At 39.1% G+C, this 24043-nt stretch overlaps 1 protein-coding gene across 4 annotated transcripts in view; it reads right to left on the reverse strand.

Moving 5' to 3' along the window:
* BABAM2 (BRISC and BRCA1 A complex member 2) overlaps window positions 1-24043 on the reverse strand; it is a 443342-nt gene that overhangs the window by 208317 nt on the left and 210982 nt on the right. For all 4 annotated transcript variants that reach the window (XM_082427967.1, XM_082427965.1, XM_082427966.1 and 1 more), the window contains exon 7: window positions 1274-1383. In XM_082427967.1, coding sequence (XP_082284093.1) covers window positions 1274-1383 — 110 coding nt within the window. The remainder of the gene's footprint in view (window positions 1-1273; window positions 1384-24043) is intronic.

Here is a 24043-nt window from a genome sequence, read left to right on the forward strand (position 1 = left end):
CTACAGAGAACAGTATGGAGGTTCCTTAAAAAACTAAAAATAGAGCTACCATATGACCCAGCAATCCCACTACTGGGCATATACCCTGAGAAAACAATAATTCAAAAACAGTCATGTACCACAATGTTCATTGCAGCTCTATTTACAATAGCCAGGACATGGAAGCAACCTAAGTGTCCATCGACAAATGAATGGATAAAGAAGATGTGGCACATATATACAATGCAATATTATTCAGCCATAAAAAGAAATGAAATTGAGTTATTTGCAGTGAGGTGGATGGACCTAGAGTCTGTCCTACAGATTGAAGTAAGTCAGAAAGAGAAAAACAAATACCGTATGCTAACACATATATATGGAATCTAAAAGAAAAAAAAAAGGTTCTGAAGAACCAAGGAGCAGGACAGGAATAAAGATGCAGACGTAGAGAATGGACTTGAGGACACGGGGAGGGGGAAGGGTAAGCTGGGACGAAGTGAGAGAGTGGCGTTGACATATATACACTATCAAACGTAAAATAGATAGCTAGTGGGAAGCAGCCACATAGCACAAGAAGATCAGCTCGGTGCTTTGTGACCACCTAGAGGGGTGGGATAAGGAGTGTGGGAAGGAGACGCAAGAGGGAGGGGATATGGGGATATATGTATACATATAGCTGATTCACTTTGTTATACAGCAGAAACTAACACAACATAATTCTAAAGCAATTATACTCCAATAAAGATGTTAAAAAAATAAATAAAATAAACTACTTGTACCATGTAGCCTGAATGTTGTGTAAAGTTATATAGAACTATTTCAACACAGAAAAATAATTCGAACATGTCATCGTTTTAAGCTATCTGCTTTTTCTATTCCCTTCACTAATCTAAATAAGTTAATACTGTCAGGATACTGGTTACCTTTTTGCAAACAACTGGAAGCATTACAAATACACAAGAAATTGCGTAGGATGTTGTTCAGCAGTCCTCTTTCGGGTAACCATACATACACAGGGGCATTTGGAAGGAGTCACAATTGTGAATCCAGTCTACCAGGCACAGTATTCACATCACAAACTGCACAACTAAGTCTCATCCAAAGATCACAGCGGCAAATACTAACTGCATTTACTCTGAAATCTAAACTCTGAATATAATTCATTTTTAAGAAAACAAAAGTCAATAAAGAGAAGTCATTTTAAGAGTTTAAGAGTGGCAAAAGAGGTAGCAAGCATGTTTGATTAACAAGGAGAAGCATCAGGCTACATAACATAAATGACACGGATACTTACTGTTCAATTCGGGGTGACAAGTACAGCTTAGGATACACCTGAGTGGCTTCAGTGTCCTCAAAACTGACAGAAAGGAGGGCCACATCTTCTCCCGGGTCTTCATTCACATCCTTAAACAGTTAGTGAAAAACACAATGCCATCAGTTCCTTCTCTCATGACACCTTTCTGGTGACCAGCTTACAGCCCACTAGCAATGAGACCAGAGGTGTGAGTTACCTGGATTCAAGACGCCACACATCCTTTGCCACCTACCTAGTCACTCTTTTAGAGCGATAGCTTTCAAACTTTCTGACCAAAGCCTACCACAGTGAGAAAAAGACTGCCACCAATTTCACTTGTTCCCACATTCCAAGAGGGGAAAAGTGAATCTGGTGACAACAAAGAATTAGACAAAAACAGAGTTAACAAATTACAGTAAACATGTTGCTAGCAAGATATATAATGGCTTATAATTTACATAATACATACAAATGGCTTAAAATTTACTTTTCCTAGGATGAAGAAGCATTATAAACATGATTTATATCACTAGACAACAACAAAATCTTAAAATACCCAGTAATTTTATTATATCTACCTTGATAATATGTTATTTAAATGGCAAACATTACCAAGAAGCATATCACTATGAAGTATTCCACTGTACATGCAAATGGCAGGGTGTTATGTACATATCCGCTTTAGCAAAATGATTATGCATGATTCATATGTGAACCACAAGACATACGTATCTTAAAAGGCTAGTTATAAGAATATTATGACAAAAACACTGTTGATCCAAATATGTATCAAGAAACATTGAGAGGTTAACCAAACAACCCACAATAAACTAGACTGATAATGATAAAACTAAACTTACTGTAATTTATAATTAAAAAGCAAGAATAGCAACAATCGAATGTCATAACCAACCCAAACCAACACGGATGATACACTGAATTGTCCTGAATTAAAATTGTGGGATTTACAACTACGTGCATGTGCTTTACGATTACTGCCAAGCACTGAGTATTTGCCAGACTGCCAGAAGAAAATACCAAATTAGAATAAATTCTCGTAGCATGTTGATTTCAATTTGTGAATAGCAAATTTTAATAACCCTTAATAATTTATTTCTGGTTGATAGTGGCTCCAAGTCAAATGTAGGTTTTTTTAAAAAACTTAATAGCATTGTGCATCTTTCACCCCAAAGGACCGGTAAGAACTGACCCACATTTCTGAATCAGTTCACAGGTCCTCAGGAGGGCTCAGCAGCCATCCTAGGAGGGTCCCAACCCAGACTTTAAGAATCACTGCCCGTGAGCTGTGAGAATCTCAGATATGAAGTCCTTCCTTTGATCTAAAACTAACCTCAGCCCTGTTTCTCCTGCATCCTAGGAAGCTGGACATCATGCTCACCTGCTCACCTCTAGCATCTTCAGTGTCCTTGCTCTGCCTTCTATTGTGCCTATAGGATGCACAAGTGTGGCAAGTATACATAGGGACAAGGACCGGAAGTCTCTCCCATCTTAAAATATAAAAATTTTAAAAAGAAAGAAAAGAATCATGCTGGTCTCTGCCTAGTTCCCTGGGTTCTCTCTCTCCTCCCCCGCACAGACTGCTGAAAGAGTGGTCCACACTCCCTGCCTCACTCCCTCCCCTCCTCTTAGCCTCCCCTCCTCTTAGCCTCCCCTTAGCCCACTAGAGTAGCCTTCTGACCCTACTTCTTCCCACAGGCAGCCACTAAACACAGCAAATGCCTCTCGGTCCTTAGCTTACTTCATCTCTAAACAGTATTTAACATGGAAATCTCTCCCCTCGGGAAATTCTTTCTTGCTTCTAAGAAACTATACTCTCCTGGTCTTCTTCTGTCTCTTTGGCCACTTACCCTTCCCTTTTCATTCTCTCTTTTATAACTTCTCAATTGTCTTTTCGCTTTACATTACAAAATTTAGGCTTGTTGTAACTAGTCAAATGATACAGAAGTTTTTAAAAGAAAAAGCATTTCCACCCTCACTTTTCAAGGTAACCAATAGTAACCGTGTATGTGGCCTTAAACAGCTTTTTCTATGATCATAAAAACACACACACACTTGCATATAAATAACTCTTTAACCCTGTGTCTTGTTTTCCCTAATGGAGTCATATTATACACAGGACTCTACCAACTGCTTTCTAAATAGCCACATAATATTCCACGGCATGGATTTATTTTTTATTTAACCATTCCCCTAGCAACAGACATTCAGGTTGTTTGTAGTTCTTAGCTACTTGATAGTGCTACAATAAATATCCTTGTATATATACCCTTTACTAGTGGGATTCATATTTCTTAGGAGATAACTAAAACTCAGCTGTTGGGTCAAAGGTTATAAATATTTTACATTTTAATAGAGTTTAATAGATTGTTTTTCAAAAAATTTTGCAGCAGTTCAAATTTGGACCCATGAATTTGCATCAGTATGAGAGAGAGCCTCTTTCCGTTCATCCTGAGTCACTGGATAACACTGGCTGTTGTCACTCTTTAATTTAATGTTGGCAATCTGATAGCTGGAAAACGGTATCTCAATTTAGACTCAATGAATGAAGCTGGGCAATTTTTTTCACTTGTTTACTGGTCATTTACGTTTCTCCTGTAAATTTTCCCAACAAATCCTTTACCCATTTTGCTTAAAGGTTCTTAGACTTTTTTGTTATTGTTGTTTATTAGATTTACTAACCCTTGTCTATCGTGTGTATTATAAATATTTTCTCTTTTTGACTTCTGACTTTATCTAGGGGCTCTTCTGAGATCAGAAGAAAATTTAGATTTCTATAGAATTAAATCTGGTTAATAACTCAGGGGTTGTTTAATCATTTTCCTAGTTTTTCATCTAACATTGTTACAATTTTATTTTTACATGTAGATTTGCAATACACATGTGTATCTGGAATATATTTTTAGGTGGTATGACACAGGAAGTATGTACAAGGAGGATCTTAGTACAGTGCCTGGAACACAGAAACCACCCAATGTTTGCTGAATGGATAAATCAATAAACAATTTAATGTTAATTCCTAACCGTTTTTCTCCACACCTAGTGATTTTCAGCAACCTGCTTTGCAAAAGTTGTTGTCACCAGTGATGTCTGGAAACTAAGTACTGGCTCTTTGCTCCTGTCCTCCCCCCGCAACCCCCCCCCCCCCGCCAGGTACACCAAGGTCCCTAGAACTAGCGGTTTTAAAAGGAAAGCCAAGATTGGGAGTCTGAGTTTATCTATCACTGTTTGCTCTTTTATAGATGATAAAGAATCCAACCTTGAATATTCCTTTCTGCAAAGTAAGGATGGAAAATTTTAAAAATACTTATAGTCTCAACAAATAGAAACTATGTAATTATATGACTCTAAAACTCATAAAATATCTAAAATAAGGTTGAAGCTGAGCTTGAAAAAATTCACATTCAGAGGGACAAATTCATTTTATTTTATTATTTATTTACTTTACTTATTTATTTTTGTCTGCGTTGGGTCTTCGTTGCTGCGTGTGGGCTTTCTCTAGCTAGAGCGAGAGGGGGCTACTCTTCGTTGCGGTGCGTGGGCTTCTTTCTCACTGCGGTGGCTTCTCTCGTTGCAGAACACAGGCCCTAGAGCACGCAGGCTTCTGTAGTTGTGGTGCGCAGGCTCAGTAGTTGTGGCTTGTGGGCTCTAGAGTGCAGGCTCAGTAGTTGTGGCTCACGGGCTTAGTTGCTCCACGGCATGTGGGATCTTCCCGGATCAGGGTTTGAACCGGTGTCCCCTGCATTGGCAGGCGGATTCTTAACCACTATGCCAACAGGGAAGTCCCGGGACAAATTCATTTTATAATCTAAGTCTAGAAGTAGTCACCCTTTCGAGTTAGGCTGGTCATCTTAAGAGAGGCAATAAAAAAAGAACTAACATTGAATTGACTTTCAGATACCTTTCCCCAATGACTAAGTTTCCTTGTTAAAGGTCAAGGCTCTGACCTCAAGTCACAAAACTCTGTAAAAACAAAAAAACACTGCAAAACCTGGGGCCAGTAAAAACCCTTTTAATTAACAGCTTCATTCCATATGCCTATGGATAATTTATAATTATTTCCCTTTCCTGCTTTTTAACTTCTCATTTCACTTCTACTTAAGCAAAGAACAGAAATGCTCAGAGACAGTCCTCCAAACAACCGGAATGACCCTGGTTTATATAATCAACATCTATTATCTGGCATCCTGCAAAAAGTACACGAAACATTACTCTGAATATGAAAATAGTTGTTTCCAGGAGTTCCTTTTATGAACTACTTTAATATGATTTATTCCCCTTGGTGTGGCACGTGAGTTTTCCCCCGAGTTGGTATTTGATTCCTAATGGATACGTAAGTTTGACTTTGAGAGCTTAAATAAGCCCAAAGAGTTCCAAAAATACAAATCCACACAGAGCTGTTTCCAGTTTCTGCAACTCTAACAGGCTTGTACATGTGTTCCTTTCCATCTGGGAAATTATAAAAGAAGCTCTTGGACCATGGCTCTTAGAAGCTAACATTACAGATGATTATTGTAACCACTAATGGCAGCATTTGGAAAACAGGGGGTGGTTATAGTGTAGTAGGGGACATTTAAAAATGTATAAGTATACATTTTCAGGGCTTTCTATCTGCACCATTTGAAACTGCAACAAGCTAAAATGGGGGAAAGATGCCGAATCTGCTGAAGCTAAAGAATAAAAATAAAAAAAATAAAAATACTGACTCCTACCTTTATAAAAGCATGTCAGGCACTGATATACATAGGGTGAGGCAATAATGGCCATGATATTTTGCTGAAAACTAACTATGGATTTGGCTCGGCACTTGGCTGTAGCACAAAGGGGTTCCTACGGCTTGCAGTGAATAGTCACTAGATGGTGAGTTCCATGCAGGCTGGGAGTTTTTCCTGTTCATTTTTGTATCCCCAGTGTCTGGAACATAGTAAATATATAGCAAATTGGTTGAAAAAAACTGAATTAATGCAGGAATGACTGTAAGAATGAGGAAATAATGGAGTTAAACAGAAAATGCTTTTTGCTAGAAAGATTCTCAATATTTATCTCTTTAGTTCCTTAAATCTATGACTACTTAAGATTTTATCAAAGAAAACTCAAAGCTGAACCATAGGTAAGCGAAGGGTATACCGACTAATAAAAGTTAACATTCTGCTTAGGTCATAATGGTTTATCTATACACCTATTCTCAATCGCCGCTCATTGCAAATATCAAAAGGGTGTAGAAAAGACAACAATTAGCCTTGGAAATGAAAGCAAACACAAGTACAATTTATCATTATGCTGTACCTTTTTGATATGGTAATTTTCCAAGTGAGGAAAGCAGCCATTAAACAAGCCCCTATATGTTGGGTGTCAATACAGGAACAAACTATCAATTAACTAATTGCTGATAGACATGAGCTGGACAATATATATTACAAAACACATGTCACATAGCCACTGTATTTCTCAATTCAAAAAGGCTTACAACAAAGCTATAACCATTACTAGCAAAACCAGTTTGTGGACATAAAGACTATAAGGAAGCTATTATACTGTCTGTCAAAAATAGAGTAAGAACCATTTTGAGTTACATTTAAAATGATATTAAACAAGACCCAGGATTAATCATGATTCCTAGGGCGAAAAAACTAGGTCTGAGTAAGCACCTCATTATACAAAAGCTATGAGCTTTTGAAAAGATGTAAGCAAATTAAAAATTCCAAACACAGAACCTTATTTTAAAATATACTAAGTGAGGTTTGTACTTTAGAGGCCCAGTATTTTGATAGTACAGATTCGTCATCAAATTACATAAATTTAGATTTTTCAAAGTCAAGTTCTTTCAAGTAAGAGAATAAGACTCTCATGATGCTACCGTTCATTTAACAAACATTTAACAAAGTAAGGAAAATAGATAACATGTTACAAATATTATGGAGAATAATGCAAGCAGGGGAAGGGGGCAAGGAGTGAGGAGGGAATGGAAGTTTCAAGAGAGTGGTCAAAGACAGCTTATGGAGGCTCGGCAGTGGCCTCCCATTACTTGAGAGAGGAGATTTAGGATAAAAAGTCCTCTTGACTCACTGTGTTATACGTCAGCATAAGCAGTTCCAGTTAAAATTTGAATTTGTATTCTACTAGCATTAAGATATGACAATGAACATGCTAGGGAATGGAATTAAATCTAAGCAAAAGAAATATGGAAGAACAAGGAAAACGATGTACCTAACAGAAGACCTTGGTCTCACTGCTAAGGGGTCTCTGTCCAATAAAGACACTGGTCATTTTTTTTGAAATCAGGTCATTTCCTCTTCATCAAAGTGCTGGGAAATATACAAGTGCAAGGAAAGGCAGTGTAGTCGGAAAGCAAAATGGATACAAGAGTAAGGAATCAATGGGCGTCGTGTCGTGTCGTGTCGGGCCCTTCTGCCTGCTGGTGTGGCTCCTGGCCCTGGGCCCCTCCTTTGCATGCAGCAGGGGTTGCAGCACTGGGGTTGGGGTTCTGAAGGCCTAGTTACTGCTTATCTCACCACATACTGAGTTCTTGCCTAAAAATTACTTTGCTACATTGATATATCTTGTGAAGGTAGCCTTTAAGAGAGTTACGTCTGATTTGGTTTCTCCAAATAGAAATGGGAGTAAAAAGATTCCCTCTGCTTGGTCCAGACAAACTGGGCCACTCCCCATATATTTTCCTAGATCTTGACTAACACTTTTGCCCTTGCCATTTCCCTTATCAAAAAGCTCTTTCTCTTGAGGGGGTTGGGAAGGGCAGAATAGGTGAAGGGGATTAAGAGGTACAAACCTCCAGTTAAAAAATAAATAAGCCACAGGGATATAATATACAAAATAAGGAATATGGTCAATAATATTGTGGTGATCATTTCATAACGTATGTAGATGTCAAGTCACTATGTAGTACACTTGAAGGTAACATAATATTGTACATCAACTATATCTCAATTAAAAAATAAAGCACAATTTAAAATGTTCTTTCTCTCCTTTTCTTAATGACTTTATGTGGTGACTTAATGTGGTGACTTTAATTTCTTTTTTCTTTTTAAAGATTTTTTTCTTAATGTGGTCCATTTTTTAAAGGCTTTATTGAATTTCTTACAATATTGCTTTTGTTTTATGTTTTGGTTTTTTGGCCGTGAGGCATGTGGGATCTTAGCTCCCCAACCAGGGATCGAACCCGCACCCCCTGCATTGGAAGGCGACGTCTTAACCACTGGGCCACCAGGGAAGTCCCAGTGACTTTAATTTCTTTAACTCTGATTGTAAATTCACTTGTTCCATTAAGATTCCTTTCAACTGCAGTGTGATCTATGTCTACCCTTGGTAGTTTGTACGTGTTGCCTCATGAATTCCCCATGCTGTTTAAGCAGTGTATATTTTAAATTCCAAACAGACTGAATTTCTTGAGGGCAGGGTAGAGATCTCCTACTTCCTATTATGTCTAATAACAACAGCTGACATATATTCAGTGTTTATTCAATAGTCACTTTGCTTAGTGCTTTCTGTGCATTATCTCATACAATTGCCGTAACAGCCTTAAAAGGTAGGTACTATTATTGTACATTTGCAGATGAAGAAACTGAGGCTTGAAAGTGATTAAATGGTGAAAATGAATTTTGAACCCATGTATGTTGACTCAGAACCTGGACTCTTAGCCATGATGCTATACCCACTGGCATGTTGTTGGGCACAAAGAAAAGACTCAGTATCAGTGCTCAAAGAAAGATATAAACAACTTGGAAACCCACATGCAGAAAAGATAGCAGAGGTTTACTATACATGTACTTGTCCTCCATTTGGTGTCTAAATCCTGTGTCCTCCAAACGACCATAAGCAACTTAAGGAGCCATTTCTTATGCCCTTTTTATCCCAAATAGACTATCCCGCCTGCAACAATGGGTATTCAAAACTAATTGAGGAGTATATGCTTTATGTGTTTTAATGTTTACTTTTAGAAACTGTGGAGCAAGAAATTTTAAATTTTAAGAGTATGAAGACTAAAAGCTATAAAGGTCACCATGCCAAATAAAATGTATTTGTTTGACATCTTCGCACAGACTCAGTGAAGGAAAGAGGATGGCTTCCCCAAGAACACTGATGAGGGCTGTGGAGTTCTAAGCCATAACTTCAATCTTCCTTCAGTTCTGTACGGTTAGGCACACTCTACGATTAACTAACTGTACTCAGTGGAAATAAGAAGAGCTGATTGTCGGGTCGGGAAAGGATAACTACAATGTTCTTGAAACAGCCAGCTCTTAGAAGGGGAGTCCAGGATACCAGGAGAGAGCTGCTGTCACCTACCCGTGTTTTCTAAAAGTGACATCTTGAGTTCATTACTATGAGATGTCACCATACAGTATGGGGTTAGGGTTTTGTTTTGTTTTTTTTATATCTTGCTTATTAGTTTCATAAACAAAAACCACTTCACTGCTCTCATTTATGCAGGAATCTGCTTGTGAAGCTGTACTTAACCTTAATATGTTGGTTATAGCTTCTGTTTATAAAACTAAATTGAAACACATGCTGTGCAAACAACTTTGGGGAAAAAAATTCCTGGCTCTTTTAAAATAATGATGATCAAGATTTCGTTGGTCAACTCCTGTCTCAACGGTTATTATACCTAACAGACATAGCCTTGAGAACCACCAACTTTCTTTGAATAATCACAGCATTGACTAAAAGGTGTGTAAAATGGAGCCTTCTCTCCAGAGGGTTGGAGGTGGTGGTGGGTGGGTGGGGGGAATCGCAGTACAGCCAGGGTCCTCATTGGAAGCACAGGATGTTTCCTGGCTTCCACCACCTTCTCTACTCACCAATGTTTCTAGAGAAAGAATCTGGAGTGTGGGGTTTCCCCTATTACCCTAACAATGTGTTCTTAATGAGTCTGATAAGAAGCTAAGCTTATTTATATAAGCATCAGTTTTTGTAACTGTTTTACAAATCAAACTAAACCACATCCTCAGGCATCTGAGTTGTGACTTTATGCACATCTACAGATACAAACCTTGTGCCAGACTGTCATCCAGGAGCCCAACAAAACAAGTTAAAACAATAGTGAGTTTTCTTTACGCGCATATGGAACAAATACGACACCATTTACCACATCCCCAGTATGGTTCCATAACTTAAGGAAAAGGTAGATAAAGCTTTTATGTAAGTAGTTCATACAGCTCTTTGTAAGGGATAGAAAAAGACAGATTTGAAATGGTAGCTGATACAGTGGGCATCTGTGATGTTACCTGCCTGACACCTTCTCTTCTCCTGGGAAGCCCCTCTCTCTTCTAGTCCCCACCCGTAAGCCCCGATCCTTACAGCTCCCGGCAGAGATGCCACTTCCAACCCCCTGAGAACAGCTGATGGGTCCCGGAAGAGTCCAGTCCTTTTGCACAGGCGAAAGAAACTGTCAGTAGCCGTATTTCCCATTCATGGACGAGGCCAGGCTGTAGGGTGAGAGAGTAAAGCCTGCACCCTAGAGAAGCAGAGCTGAGAGAGAAGAGCGCCCGGGTAGCACTCACACCCTGAGTTCCCGTGGTGCTTGGTCCAGCTGTGTCCTGCTCCTACTGTTGTTTGGCTTTTCAACCTTCTCCCAGCTTTGGAAAGCCAATAAATTGCCCTACGTGCTTTCTGCTGGTTTGAAGTGGTTTTCCTTCACTTATAACCAGCATTTTCTCTTGTAAATTATTAAACTGACTAATATAGATGATAACCATGGCAAATTGAAACTTACAGAACTAAGTGCTAAGAAGAGACTTTCGTTCCTGAGTTATTTGAATACTTGTTACATGCTACGGAGTGCCAGGCCCTAATCAGAGCCTAGAAAGGGCTTTTAGAACAAAGGTGAGCGGCATGCCTCCGCACGTGCCAGAAGAAAGCTTTGCTAGAGCAATCTGCCGCAGCGTCAGGCTCTGGCTGCAGCTCGGCTATTTTCCTGCACTTACTGCTTCTCATCCTGGTGGACCTGAAACAGCACAGTAACCCATCCCGGGCCTTGGATGGAACAGCCTGCACTCCCCGCTCTATAGCCACCCTAAACCTCACCCAGTGAATGAAAAGGTATTGGAGGTGCCAACGCTAAAGGCGGACAAGCCGCAGCAGCAAGCCATTTGAACACATACAACGTTTTGCAAGTTCATCATACAACTTAACAACTGCACAGAAATGGTGATCTTTTAGCTACAGAAATAAAAAAATTTTGCTAAGAGTCTGCATGTTTTTATATTTTTTCCATATGACATGCTAAATGTGGGCATTATGGAAAGCAACAGGTTTGCAAGGCTTCGGCAAATGTATATGAAAGTAGCCAAGCACAGAACCAGGCATGAAGAATGTGCTTGGTAAATGTTAAGTTTCATTTCTCTTACTCCTTCCTCCCCGACTCTTGGTCTGACATCATTTCCATTACCATGCTATTCTTTCTACTATTAAAGCTCCACCCTATCCTTTCCAGGCTAGGTAGCTTTGAGTTATGGGGTTTAGAGATGCTTCCTGTGTGGTTCTGTGTGTGAGGACAGAAGGGAACGGCACCCTAGAAGTGCATAACACCTTTGCACCCACCCACCCAGCGAATCATTTGGCTCAAACAGTCTGGTGCCCATGGCAACTAGGCAACTGGTTACTTCCATGCTGTTTCAGCCACCTGGTACCGCACCCTCATTAACTGGCGAGAGTCACAAGCCACAGGTGTTAAAACAGAGAATGGAGCCTACTAGACACTCTCTCCTTGAAGTAATCAGAGATCTTTTGATTTGCATATTGATGTTATCTGCAGAACCTAAAGGGCAGATAGGAGCTCTGAACAGAACTAGAGGCTTAGAGCCATATCCCTCTGGAACTGGCTGGAGGAATGATTCCAGAGCAGAAAATGAGCTCTGAGAAGTAAACACTGCATTTCTCTCAGATTCAAAAGTGCACCCTGGCCCTACAGTGGCCTGGCATACCAGCCCCTCCAAGGTATCCTTCCAACCTCATTTTCCCACTCTGCCGCTGACACACCCTAACTGCAGCAGCTGCCCGAACTCCATCCTGCCACTCAATCCTAAATGCCTTCTTCCAGCCCTGCATTCCCCCAACCCCAAATCTCCCAATTCTATCTGTTCTTTAAAGTGCCACTCAGATGCCATGTCCTCTCACAAGACTTCCTGATCCCGCCCTCTGATGTAATGGTTTCTCCTCTGAAATCCTACAGGTATGTAGCTACACCCTTCATATGGTAACATTTCATTGTTTCATCTGCATTTTAAAGTTACTTAGATATGTGCTCTTATCATGTATCTGGTTGAGTTCCTTAAGAGCAGTGTTTCATTCATTGTCGTGCTCCCACTGCCTAGAATGGTGCCTACTACAAAAATAGGCACCCAATAAGTATTTGATGAACAAATGTATGAATATGTGTGTGAAAGAATGATCACATATGCTTGCCAGTAAACTGCTGATCCAAAAATGGGTTCCACAAGCAGACTTCCCTAGCAGAAACAGCAGAGGTCTATGTACCTTATTAATTTGACTTTCCAATATAAATCAGTAGGTGTAATTTGGGGCAGAATGAGCCATTATCCCTTGGGTTCAGGTCATCCCCTAGAATAAGAGCAAAATTCAAGTTCAAACACTTGACTGAGAGAGCAAACCCTACAAGACAAAAAGGCAAGAGCAATCTTTTTGCCATTTCTAATCAACTTCCAAACAACACACCATGTGCTATCACTAAGTCAGTACTCATTTATGATTTACCTACCATGGGCAAGACATTTTGATGGAAACAGTAAGGAAAAAAAGAATTGCAAGAATCCATCTCCCAACTCAAAGAGGCAGATGTAAACACATCAAGATGAGAAATGTTCTTTTTTTCTTCTTCAATAAGAGATCCGATAAGATAGGACGTGATTAATCCTTAAAAGGTAAGGCTGAAAACTCATCAGTTTCCTCTATGTATTGAGAGTGAATTCATCAGACTCTTTCCTGGCATTATACTTTTATAAGAGAGGAGATAAGGCAGGAGAGCAATGGGCATCCTAAGAGGAAAAAAGCAAAACTTCTAGAGGCGGTAGAAAGCAGCGAAAGGAAGCTCTGACTTTCCCAGCATGCATGATATTAAATAGCAAGCTTTGGATGTTTTTCAGTGAAGACAGTCCTACCACTTCCTTACTCCAGACTATCTAGTTCAAAACGTGTAGACACAGGGGACCAGTACCAGACCCCAAAGGCAGATGTGGCATTACATTTGTGAATAGCCGGCAGCTAAATGAAGCCTGTGTGGATGGAGCCTTGCTAATCAGACCAACAGCACCAGCTGCACCTGGGTGATGCTTAACAAATGCCTAGATGATCTGTAGAACATTAAAGTTTGAGAAGCACCGGCTTAGAGAACTGACACTTAAGGGAGAGAAAATAGGTCCAAAAATAAAGAGAGAACTGAAAAGCAATGGACTGAGATAGCCATCCTGTGATTAAACAGGAGGAGAACACAGATGAACTGTGATGTTGAACGGGGCTGTGGAAGAGTGTGGAAGGTATCTGAGACAAAGTTTAGGATTTAAAAATAAGTATCTGTGGTATATTCCAAAACCTCAGAGTTAAATGGAGGAAAGAATCATGGTAGAAACTGAAAAGTACAGTAAGGTACTCTTCAAATATTCTTCTAACCAGCCACATCCATAAGCTATGGAGGAGCCAGAGAAAGGGGCCAGGTCAAGAGAGCTGGCATTGTGAACACTATCCCCTTCGGGTCAATGATGTTGGAAATGTGCCAAAGGTGAAATGACATGCGCGAAGGGTAAATAAAATCAGAGAACGTTAAAAATAAAAAAGACCCCTTCGAGATCTGGGCCAGGGGTTGTTACCCTGTGTTCTGGGGAAAACTTGGGATCATGTGTACCTTAAAGTATATGTCTTAAGACATATACAGGGCATTTTGTATACCGGGCACTGGGAGAAAGATTTCATTTGTAAAAAGGTTTCTATTATATTAAAAATAAAGTTTGTAGTCATTGATTCCAATACCCACACTTCACAGATTTACAGATGGAGAAACCGAGATAAGGGAAGTGATTTGTCTAATGTGCAGAGTTGATCAGTCACAGGGCTGAAACCAAAACCCATGACTGCTGACTCCTGCATCAATGCTTTTTTTCACTACGTCAATCTACTGTATCCAAACCTGCTTTGAAAACTCTATGCCGCTTACTAAATGAGGTCTGTGTGAATCAAAAAGGAAATGTAAGATCCCCCCAAACAGGAGGAAATTATTAAGAGTAGAAATTTGCATATGAAGAACATATTATACTAAAAAGTTCCCAAAATGGAAAACTCTAAATGTTGGACTTAGCATACATAACTATTGAGTAGGTGGCTTTGTTATTTAGAACTTTACTAATTATAGAGGTGCTGATGACCAGATTTAGAAGAACTATAAATTGAGTTAGACCTTATCCTTGGCTTGGGTTAGTGAAGAATATTTTTTTAATTTCTAAGCTAATAACAGGTTTAAGATAGACCAATTGACGTACATTTGCAGTTTTGTGCTTATGAACAGAAATTGTGACATTTCACGATACATAAATGATGATGAAAGTACTGAAGCATCCTAGCAAGTTGCAATTCTCCAGGGAAGCTATTAACAGCTTAACATTTCTTGTTCACATTAGAATGTGGATTCAACTTACTGAAAAAAGTTTATATCAGATAAGCATGAAAGAATACAATTAAGATAGCAGACTAGGTTGAACCCTTTAGCTCTTGGGTCTGTTACTTACTGAATCAAATGTTGGTAAGTGTACATGAAAATCTGCACAACAATCCAAAACAGGTTTCACAAACTACGTTAAAAAACAAACAAGCAAACCACGTTTAAAAAACTACACAGGCAGAAAACCTTCCCAATGCCTCAGCAAACTAAATAGGGCTTTTCCCCCAGATAAACCATGGCTGGACCTACTTAAGCCTATGCATCCTGGGCAAAATATATTGCAGATTTCTTTTATTTTCTTCTGTCTTCAATTATTTCCATTCTCCTTCTATACTGAGTATACCTTTGGGACTGACCTCAGGATTCATGCATTCATTCATTCTACGAACATGTATTAATACTCTATTCTGTGTTAGGCACTACCTAGAAGGTGCTAGGGACACATGCCCTCAAAGCCTTTACAGACAAGTAGGAAAACTAAATAAACAATAAAAAAACAATAACTGACCACCTGATTAAAACTGTTAGAATAAAGGTGTATTATAAGAGAGGTGTGAATCTATGGCAGGAAGAAGGAGAGGTGTTAAAGAAAGGGCAAAACTGGCTGCCACATACGGCTTTTCAAGGAGATAACGTTTTTAGTTGGAAGGAATCCCAGTGCTCTAAAGGAGTAAAAAGTATAAGGGAGTGAAACAAAGAGAGAACAGTGCATAGAAAGACACGGGGGTACAGAGGTACATGGCACATTCAGGGCAATGTTCAGGAAGGCTGAAACAGATGACACTAGTAAGGAGGGGTGACAGATGAAGCTGGACAAGTTTAAGGGACCAACCGTAAACAACCTTGATGCATTTCAGCCAGGAGTTTGTTTTTTAAGGGCAACGCAAAAAGGGATTACAAACAAGGTAATAAAATGATCAGACTGCTTTAGAAAGAGTATTCTAACAGCTTGGGAAAGATGGACTGGAGAGCAAGGCTGAATGTGGGGTGGGGGTGGGAGGTCTACAGTGGTCCAGAGCAGAGCGAGAAGGATGTCCCCATAGAAAGGCAACTTGGTGTAGGGTGTCGGAGCCCAAGCAGAGTGCGGAGGGTGCCCACACGAGGGAGAGACAGCAGCAACAATGGGAGACTGGTCACATGGGGGGGGTGGGGGTGGGGGCTGTGTAACCAATGGAATATATCCGTAATATATTATAGAGAATGGGAACGGGATTTATCCCTGGGTAATATATCCACAATATATTATGGAGAACGGGAACAGGATTTATCGCTGGGTAATATATCCACAATATATTACAGAGAACGGAAATGGGATTTATCGCTGGGTAATATATCCACAATATATTACGGAGAACGGGAATGGGATTTATCGCTGGCTAATATATCCAAATTATATTATGGAGAATGGGAACTGGATTTATCACTTTCAAAGAAGAAAGTTACAAGTACGTACAAAGAGGAAAACAGAACAAATCCAGCATATTAAATTGGTATTGGAGGTATCCGTATGAACATAGTTGCTTAATATACACGGATAGATATAGAAATAATATTGAGCATCAAAATAAACAATGATGTAAGTCAGAAAGAGAAAAACAAATACCGTATGCTAACACATATATATGGAATCTAAAAAAGAAAAAAAAAATGGTCAGAAGAACCTAGGGGCAAGACGGGAATAAAGATGCAGACCTACTAGAGAACGGACTTGAGGATATGGGGAGGGGGAAGGGTAAGCTGGGACAAAGTGAGAGAGTGGCATGGACATATATACACTACCAAACGTAAAATAGATAGCTAGTGAGAAGCAGCCGCATAGCACAGGGAGATCAGCTCAGTGCTTTGTGACCACCTAGAGGGGTGGGATAGGGAGGGTGGGAGGGAGGGAGATGCAAGAGGGAAGAGATATGGGGATATATGTATATGTATAACTGATTCACTTTGTTATAAAGCAGAACCTAACACACCATTGTAAAGCAATTATACTCCAATAAAGATGTTAAGAAAATAAAAATAAAAATAAACAATGATGGTAACTGACTATAATCCATTAAATCAAATGGGAAATCATGAGTCCATACTGCTATAAATAAAGTTTCATGAAAAACGAGACATTTGTATGGTTTCAAAGGCCCTCCCCACAAAATACTTACCAATTACAAAAGAAAAAAAGTAACTTTGCAGGGGAGAGCCTCACAGACACCACTTTAAACAAGTCATGAAGGTGAACACAACATTGGTAATGAGTCAAACAGATAGGGTGTGCCACGTGAGAGAGGGCAGTGAGAAGAACACAGCATCACTTCTGTGATATTCCTGCCACAGACGCATAAACAGAATCCAATCATAATGGAACATCAGACAACCCGAATTGAGAGACATTTTAAAAAACTGGTCTATAATCTTCAAAAAGGTTGTGAATGTCAAGGAAAAACTGAGGAACTATTACAGATTGAAGAGACTCGTCAACTGAATATAATCTATGATTCTAAACGGAATTCTTCTGCTATTAGGAAATCATTGGGATAACTGGTGAAATTTGAATGACGTCTTAGATTTAGATGGTTGTATTGCATCAGTGTTAATTTCCTGATTTTTATGATTATACTGTGATTGTGTAGGAGACTGTACATATTTATAAGAAATGGCTAAAGTACATGAAAGTAAAAAGGGCATCACATAGCAACTTACTCTCAAATGGTTAAAAAAAAAACAAATGCTCTGTACTGTTCTTCCATTTCTATTATAAATTTGAGATTCTTCCAAATATAAAAAAAGAAAAGAATTAAAAGATGATAAAATCCAGACCAGGCCATAAAAAGACACTGTTCTCTTAGGAACAAAAAGGAAGAGAAAGTGGAAAGAGCCATAAAACAACAACAACAAAACAAACAAAAAGGAAGAGAGAAGTTGGAATCTTAAATCAGAAACCCATTACATACACATGCTTCAAAGTTTTATGGTACGTATTTATGCCTAATTGTGTAATAAAATACGTATAGTTCTCAAATCATAACACAGGTTAAGTAATCTCCCCAAATATTGCCATTTTCCCCAAATTAAGGAACCTTGCCAGGTTTGGTTATAGCTATCTATGTGGAATGGCTGACCTCCACCTGATCCTGGAGTCAAGATTTGATGCCTAAAGTAGTCAAACCTGGGTTAGCTGTGCTTCTCATAGAAAATCACTTAATAAGGCTGATTTCGGCCTGGGTGCCATACATCACACCTAAACTTACATCACCAACAACCCTGTAAGATAGATACAGTCATCTCTATTTTGCAGATTTAAAAATTTCTCAAAGAGATTAAGCAAAATATCCCAAATCTTCTACTAGTAAGTGGAGCATCAGGAAATAAATTCAGTCTTCTCTAACTCATAGCACATGCTTTTCCCACTACAATCCAGTAGGCTTGTTACGTGCAAGGCATCACATGCTATTCACTACGGGAGAGACAAGATGAATAAGACATGTTCTCATGGAACTGACCACTTCTGCTTTCTCCCCTTTATGCTGTAGTCGGAATCGTCTGCCTCTTACCTCTTGCCAGGTATGACTCACCCACATACCAGTTTTTATCAGTGGGTGAATGCAGGGACACAGTTTTATCTACCTTTTCCATCACTGAAGAGATGCAACAGCAATTCTGAAGATATACAAACGTGCCTTAGAATATAAAGGCCAAAAAATGCTCTCTAAATGTACTGTGTTAACTGAGGTTTTCTGAGTATATAATGACCCCTTATCAGCTAAAACTGGAAAGAAGAAAATGATACAGAAGGAGTGTAAAGAAAATAGTATTACTTCTGAATAATTTGGTGCTGGATAAGAAAGCCAAAGACCAACCCAGGAAATGTCAGGAGTTCTGGACAAATGAACTGCTTACTCCCAAATTTTAATGTTTCATTTGGTAGAAGAGGTCACCTAAGAAGCTCTCAGAAGTCAAAGCCAGGCCTCTGACTAGAGCAATGGGACTGTTGCTCTACGAAGAAGCAATGGGACCTTGAATTCTTCAATTATCCCTGTGAAGATTATGGTATTCTTCTCACTTCAGTGATAGTTAAAAAGAAACTGACTGCTCGATAAAAGCAGAGGGAGGACAATGAGATGGCACGTTACTACGTCAATAATGAATTCCCTCCACCGAGCTCATAATACAAAATCTGATATGTTTAATATTATTTATCTAATCCTGATTTATCTATATGGAACACTGGATATAGGTCTTGGTAGAATTTTGAGAAGCTTATATGTATTGAGCAGATTCCCCATAAAACAAATTTTCTAAAATTCAAGCTATCATGTAAGGAACCATATAATTACTTTCGAAGTTTTATGGAGAAAAAAAGGAAGGAAACCATAAAACAGAAAACTATAAGCTTGTTTATAGATTATTCAAATTAACATAATTTAGAAATGATTTTAATAGGGGAACACGTAAGAAAACTCAATGCTGTTACACTTCTCGTCATTAGTACTATGTCAGGCAAGTCAGTGGCTTTGGTTCAACTCCAGTGGTCTCCCTTACAAACACCAACTGACTGAGTCTATTCCTGGAATTGCTCTAACCTCCCCTAGTATTTCGTCCTTTCACACACAGTAACGCACAGGGAGCGGTGCTAATACGTGAAGCAAGTTCAAAGATCCCAAAGTGGAAGACATTGTTTTCTTGCATCCTACCTACTGTAACTGAAAACTGGGAATTTACTGGAATTGAGGATTTATTATGAGTCAGATGGTTGACAGCTTTTCCAACCAAAACATCTGCTCTACAAAGGCTCAACTGCTACAATCCATTTCCTCTTGGATCTGGAGAATGACCAAGCTGTAGCATAGCCCTTTCCTTAAAGACACAGGGATCTGAAATGAGAAATGAAATAAAAGCGGACCTCTACGTCACCTTCCAACCTCCACTATTTTCTTTGGTGGCATTAAAAATACAATAAAATATGAGAATTAACATAATTTTTGACCATTAAAAAATGGCAATCAGCTCAGTGGAATAACCAAGGACTTTACCAAATCATTCAAATTGACGGCAGCCCAGCTGAAACCAATTCTTTCTTTGGTATTTGAAGAAAGAAGGGACACGTATTACCGAAACGCAGTGGGGAAAGGGTTTCATTATTTATTCATTCATTCAACGAATATTTACTGAACACTACTATGTGCCAGGCACTATTCTAGGAACAAGAGGGGAATAGGCTAGATAATGGCCCACCTCTTGGAGCTTACCTTTCAGCAGGGGTTAACAAATAATAAATAAGTAAGCCGATTCATAAACAGTCTTCAAAGCACTACAGGTTTCCAATAGTCTATTCGTTACCAATGGCACTAAGATTTTTTTCCAGCAACTGAAAGCAGTAAGATTGTTTTTAGGGACCATACCCTAGAGCAGTGGTTCCAATTCTGGTCCTTGTTTAAAAACACATTCCTGGACCCTACCCCTGGCGAATATGATTCAGTAAGTGTGTTTGGGCCAAGGAAATCTGGACTTTTTTTTTTTCAAGTTACCAAGGGACTGAACTGCACATCCAGGTTTGGAGTCTATTGCCCTAGAGTACTGACCTCCAAACATTTAAAATCATAAGCTGTCAGCAAAAAATGTTTGGGCTCCACATCAATATGTCTTATATGTATTTACTTGTAAGCTATATACATGAACCACTGTGCCAATACATTATGAACATCATAAAACATGCACAAACAGTAGAAATTCTAGGAAGGTGAGATAAAAATAAATATGAACAAATATTTTCCCCCAACCTGGGTGGCTGCCTGCACAGGCTTTAGCTTACAAGGTGGGGCACCCCACGAGCCCTGCAGGTTCCTCTCGCAGACTGGGGACCGGGGCAACCAGAGGTGAAGCCCTTTGATTCACAGCCTGGGAAGACAGACTCTACCTCAGCCCTCACTCTGCTCCATAAACTTACACAAATATCACTTCTGGCACAGGTGAGAGAAGTAGGCAGAGGAGCATTAGAATTATAATCTCAGTGGCAGGAATTTAGGAGACCTTGCTTCACTCTACCTGCCAACACATAACCTGCCCGCTCTTGCTGACATAAACTAAGTATGGAAAAGCCAGACTTGAAAAACATATAACCTCCATCCTAGGTTCAGCAGCTGTAATCCTGTTGTCAGCCGTCTGAATCATGTGTGAATGCTTCTGTGCATGCTAGATGCCAGGCCATGTGATACAGTAGAAAGAGCACAGGCTTCGGGATTAGACAGGCTAGTGAGAATCATGGCACCACAGCTTACTCACTATGTCAACTTGGCTGGATAAGTTATTTAAAACCTGGACGAGCCTCTGTTTCCTCAACTGTAAAATGGGAAGAGTTATAAAACTATTATATCAATAACAACATCTGTAAAGGGTACCCAGCACTACAGCCACCATCATTGTCACTGTTACCCCAGATCACCTTGGAATACCTGACCCACCTGTTCCTTGCTATATCCATGCACACTGAGCCTGGCCCATGTCCCTGGAAACGATACCTGTCAGTTGCCTTCAGTGTGTGTAAACTCTTTGTTGGCAAACCCTGGCCTGTCTGTGCAGAATCAGTTTCTTGTTTGGTCCCTCCTGACCATAATAAATGAGTGGCACCACAACTGATGATATTAAAGCCACTTGCTTGGCTTGGCCTACAGGCAGCCCCTTGACTTTGAATTCAGGGTTACACCTCATGGACCAGCAGCTTTCACCTGCCTTTTCATTTGGCAGCTCACTTCCTGGCTGTTTTCTCTCTGTTGACCCACAAAAAAACCCTCAACAGCCAATAACTTCTCTCTTTCAGTCAGAGCCTCCTTTCCAGTGTCGTCTTCTTTGTGCTTCCTATCACTATTGAAATAAAATGTAATAAAATCACTTGAGTGTGAAGATTAGAAGACAGTTCTCAAATGAGCTACTCATGGCTATACACATATATCCATAAAGAGAGTATTTCAACTAATAGGACTTTTACAAGTCAGGCAGGCATATTAAGGAAGATCAGACCTCTTAAACAAAAGATTTTCTAACTGTCTAGATTACTAAGGAAAGAAATAAAAACAATTAAGAATCTATCTAAAAGAATTTAGGAAAAGAGAAAAGAAGTGATATCAAAAGCAGAAAAAACATAACAAAACATAACATTAATCCAGAGAAAAATTCATATTATCAAATCAAGATTACTAGTTAGAAAATACTTTTTTAAAAAAAATTAGGGCATGGGACTTCCCTGGCAGTCCAGTGGTTGAGACTTTGTCTTCCAGTGTAGGTGGTGCAGGTTCGATCCCTGGTCGGGGAGTCAGGGAGCTGGGATCCCACATGCCTTGTGGCCAAAAAAAACCAAAAAAACAAAAAAACACACCAAGGCATGGAACAGAAGCAATGTTGTAGTAGCAAATTCAATGAAGACTTTGGAAATGGTCCATGTCCAAAAAAAAAAACTTTTAAAAAATAAATAAATAAATAAAAAATTAAAATTAGGGCAATATAAAATTTTAGTTACCTGGTAATAAATTTAGTAATTAAATGGGAGTGGATAAAAATTCAAAATAACAAGAAAACAAAAAGGAGATATCCAGAAATAGCAAACTGGAACGGACAATTTACAACAAAAAAAGTTATTAGAAATTACCATTTTAAAAATGCCTATGGCCAATGAGTTTGGTAAGAATGTTTCTAAATTTTCCAAAAAATAGATAAGAATGTTATGCTTTTCAATCTACTTCACAAGGCAAATATAGTTTTTTTTAACTGACATACATTACATTAGTTTCACAACATAGTGATTCAACATTTATATACATTAGGAGATGAAGACAAAAATAGTTTTATTCTCCATAAACAGACAAGATATTCACAATGGTTTTTTATGAGTATGGCTCTGATAACTAAATAAAAATCTTAATAAGTAAAATACAAGACCACATTAAAATAACTTTCCATTACGAACAAGCAAAGTTTATACTTGGACTGCATGACTGGACACAAGGAAAATAATGTAATTTGTCACATGAAGAGAGGAAAGTAGTAAGAATCATAGCATCATTGCAGTAAGTGCCCGTAGAAAACTAAAATATCCATTCTCAGCCTTTTGCCAATGCAAACACCACAACCAGGTTGTCGGGCTCTCTCCAAGAGGCCTCAGGAGCAAATTTATATTCTTAGTGAGGCTTCTGGGCTCAGAAACTCGATTCTGTTTGCACACCAACTGCAGAGCCATTGCTCAGGGGTAGGTGACATACAGCCAGAATGCTAACTTGTTAGTTTACCATGGGAAATTAGGTACTAAAATAATTCTAAGTTCATATGGTTAGTGCGTTCTTTCCCCATTATGTCAGTCCATTGCTTTGTAATGATAAATCACAGTCACAGGGAATGGAATATTTCAAGCCCCTGTATCAGTGCATTCTCTTCCTATGAGGAAGACCCATGTGGGTTGCTAGATGAGCCAGGTGAGATAGAGGAACTGCATTTTAATAAAGCCTGATACATCAATCTCACCTTAGGAATAACCTTGTCAGTGGGGCCAATGGGACACTAGGAGTGCTTAGTCTGTGAGTTACATCCTCCTGCATCCAACTCTACTTTCAGATTATTCAAAACTCACCCATCCTTTATACTGGATAACACTGGAGCAGTTACTGCCAAACTGACTCTATAACAATCTTTTTTTCCTGTTCTTTCCTTAGTTTTTGTTTGATACGTTCTTCCTCCAGATACATGATCACATTCAAACAGGTCTAATATTGTTCACCTGGGATCCATTTCATCTCCCAGAGAGAATATCACAGGTTAATACCTTTATCCATTTATGTGCTGGCTGCAACTTTCACTGGGTAATTTGATTCCCCTACTTCCTAGTTCTTAGGGAAGCAAAAAGGTAGTTACGTCACTGAATGGGCCATTAGGTATTAGAGAAGAAAAGGATTTAAAAGTATAAACACAGAAAGGTAAGAAATAATACGTTTTATATATGACATAATTCAGTATCATCAAGTTATAAAGTTATATGATTATATAACTCAATAAAGTCAATTTGAAATAACCAGTCATTTAAAATAACTAAGCCATTA

Source organism: Balaenoptera physalus (assembly GCF_965194825.1).
Source record: "Balaenoptera physalus genome assembly, chromosome: 15".
Classification (NCBI taxonomy): domain Eukaryota; kingdom Metazoa; phylum Chordata; class Mammalia; order Artiodactyla; family Balaenopteridae; genus Balaenoptera; species Balaenoptera physalus.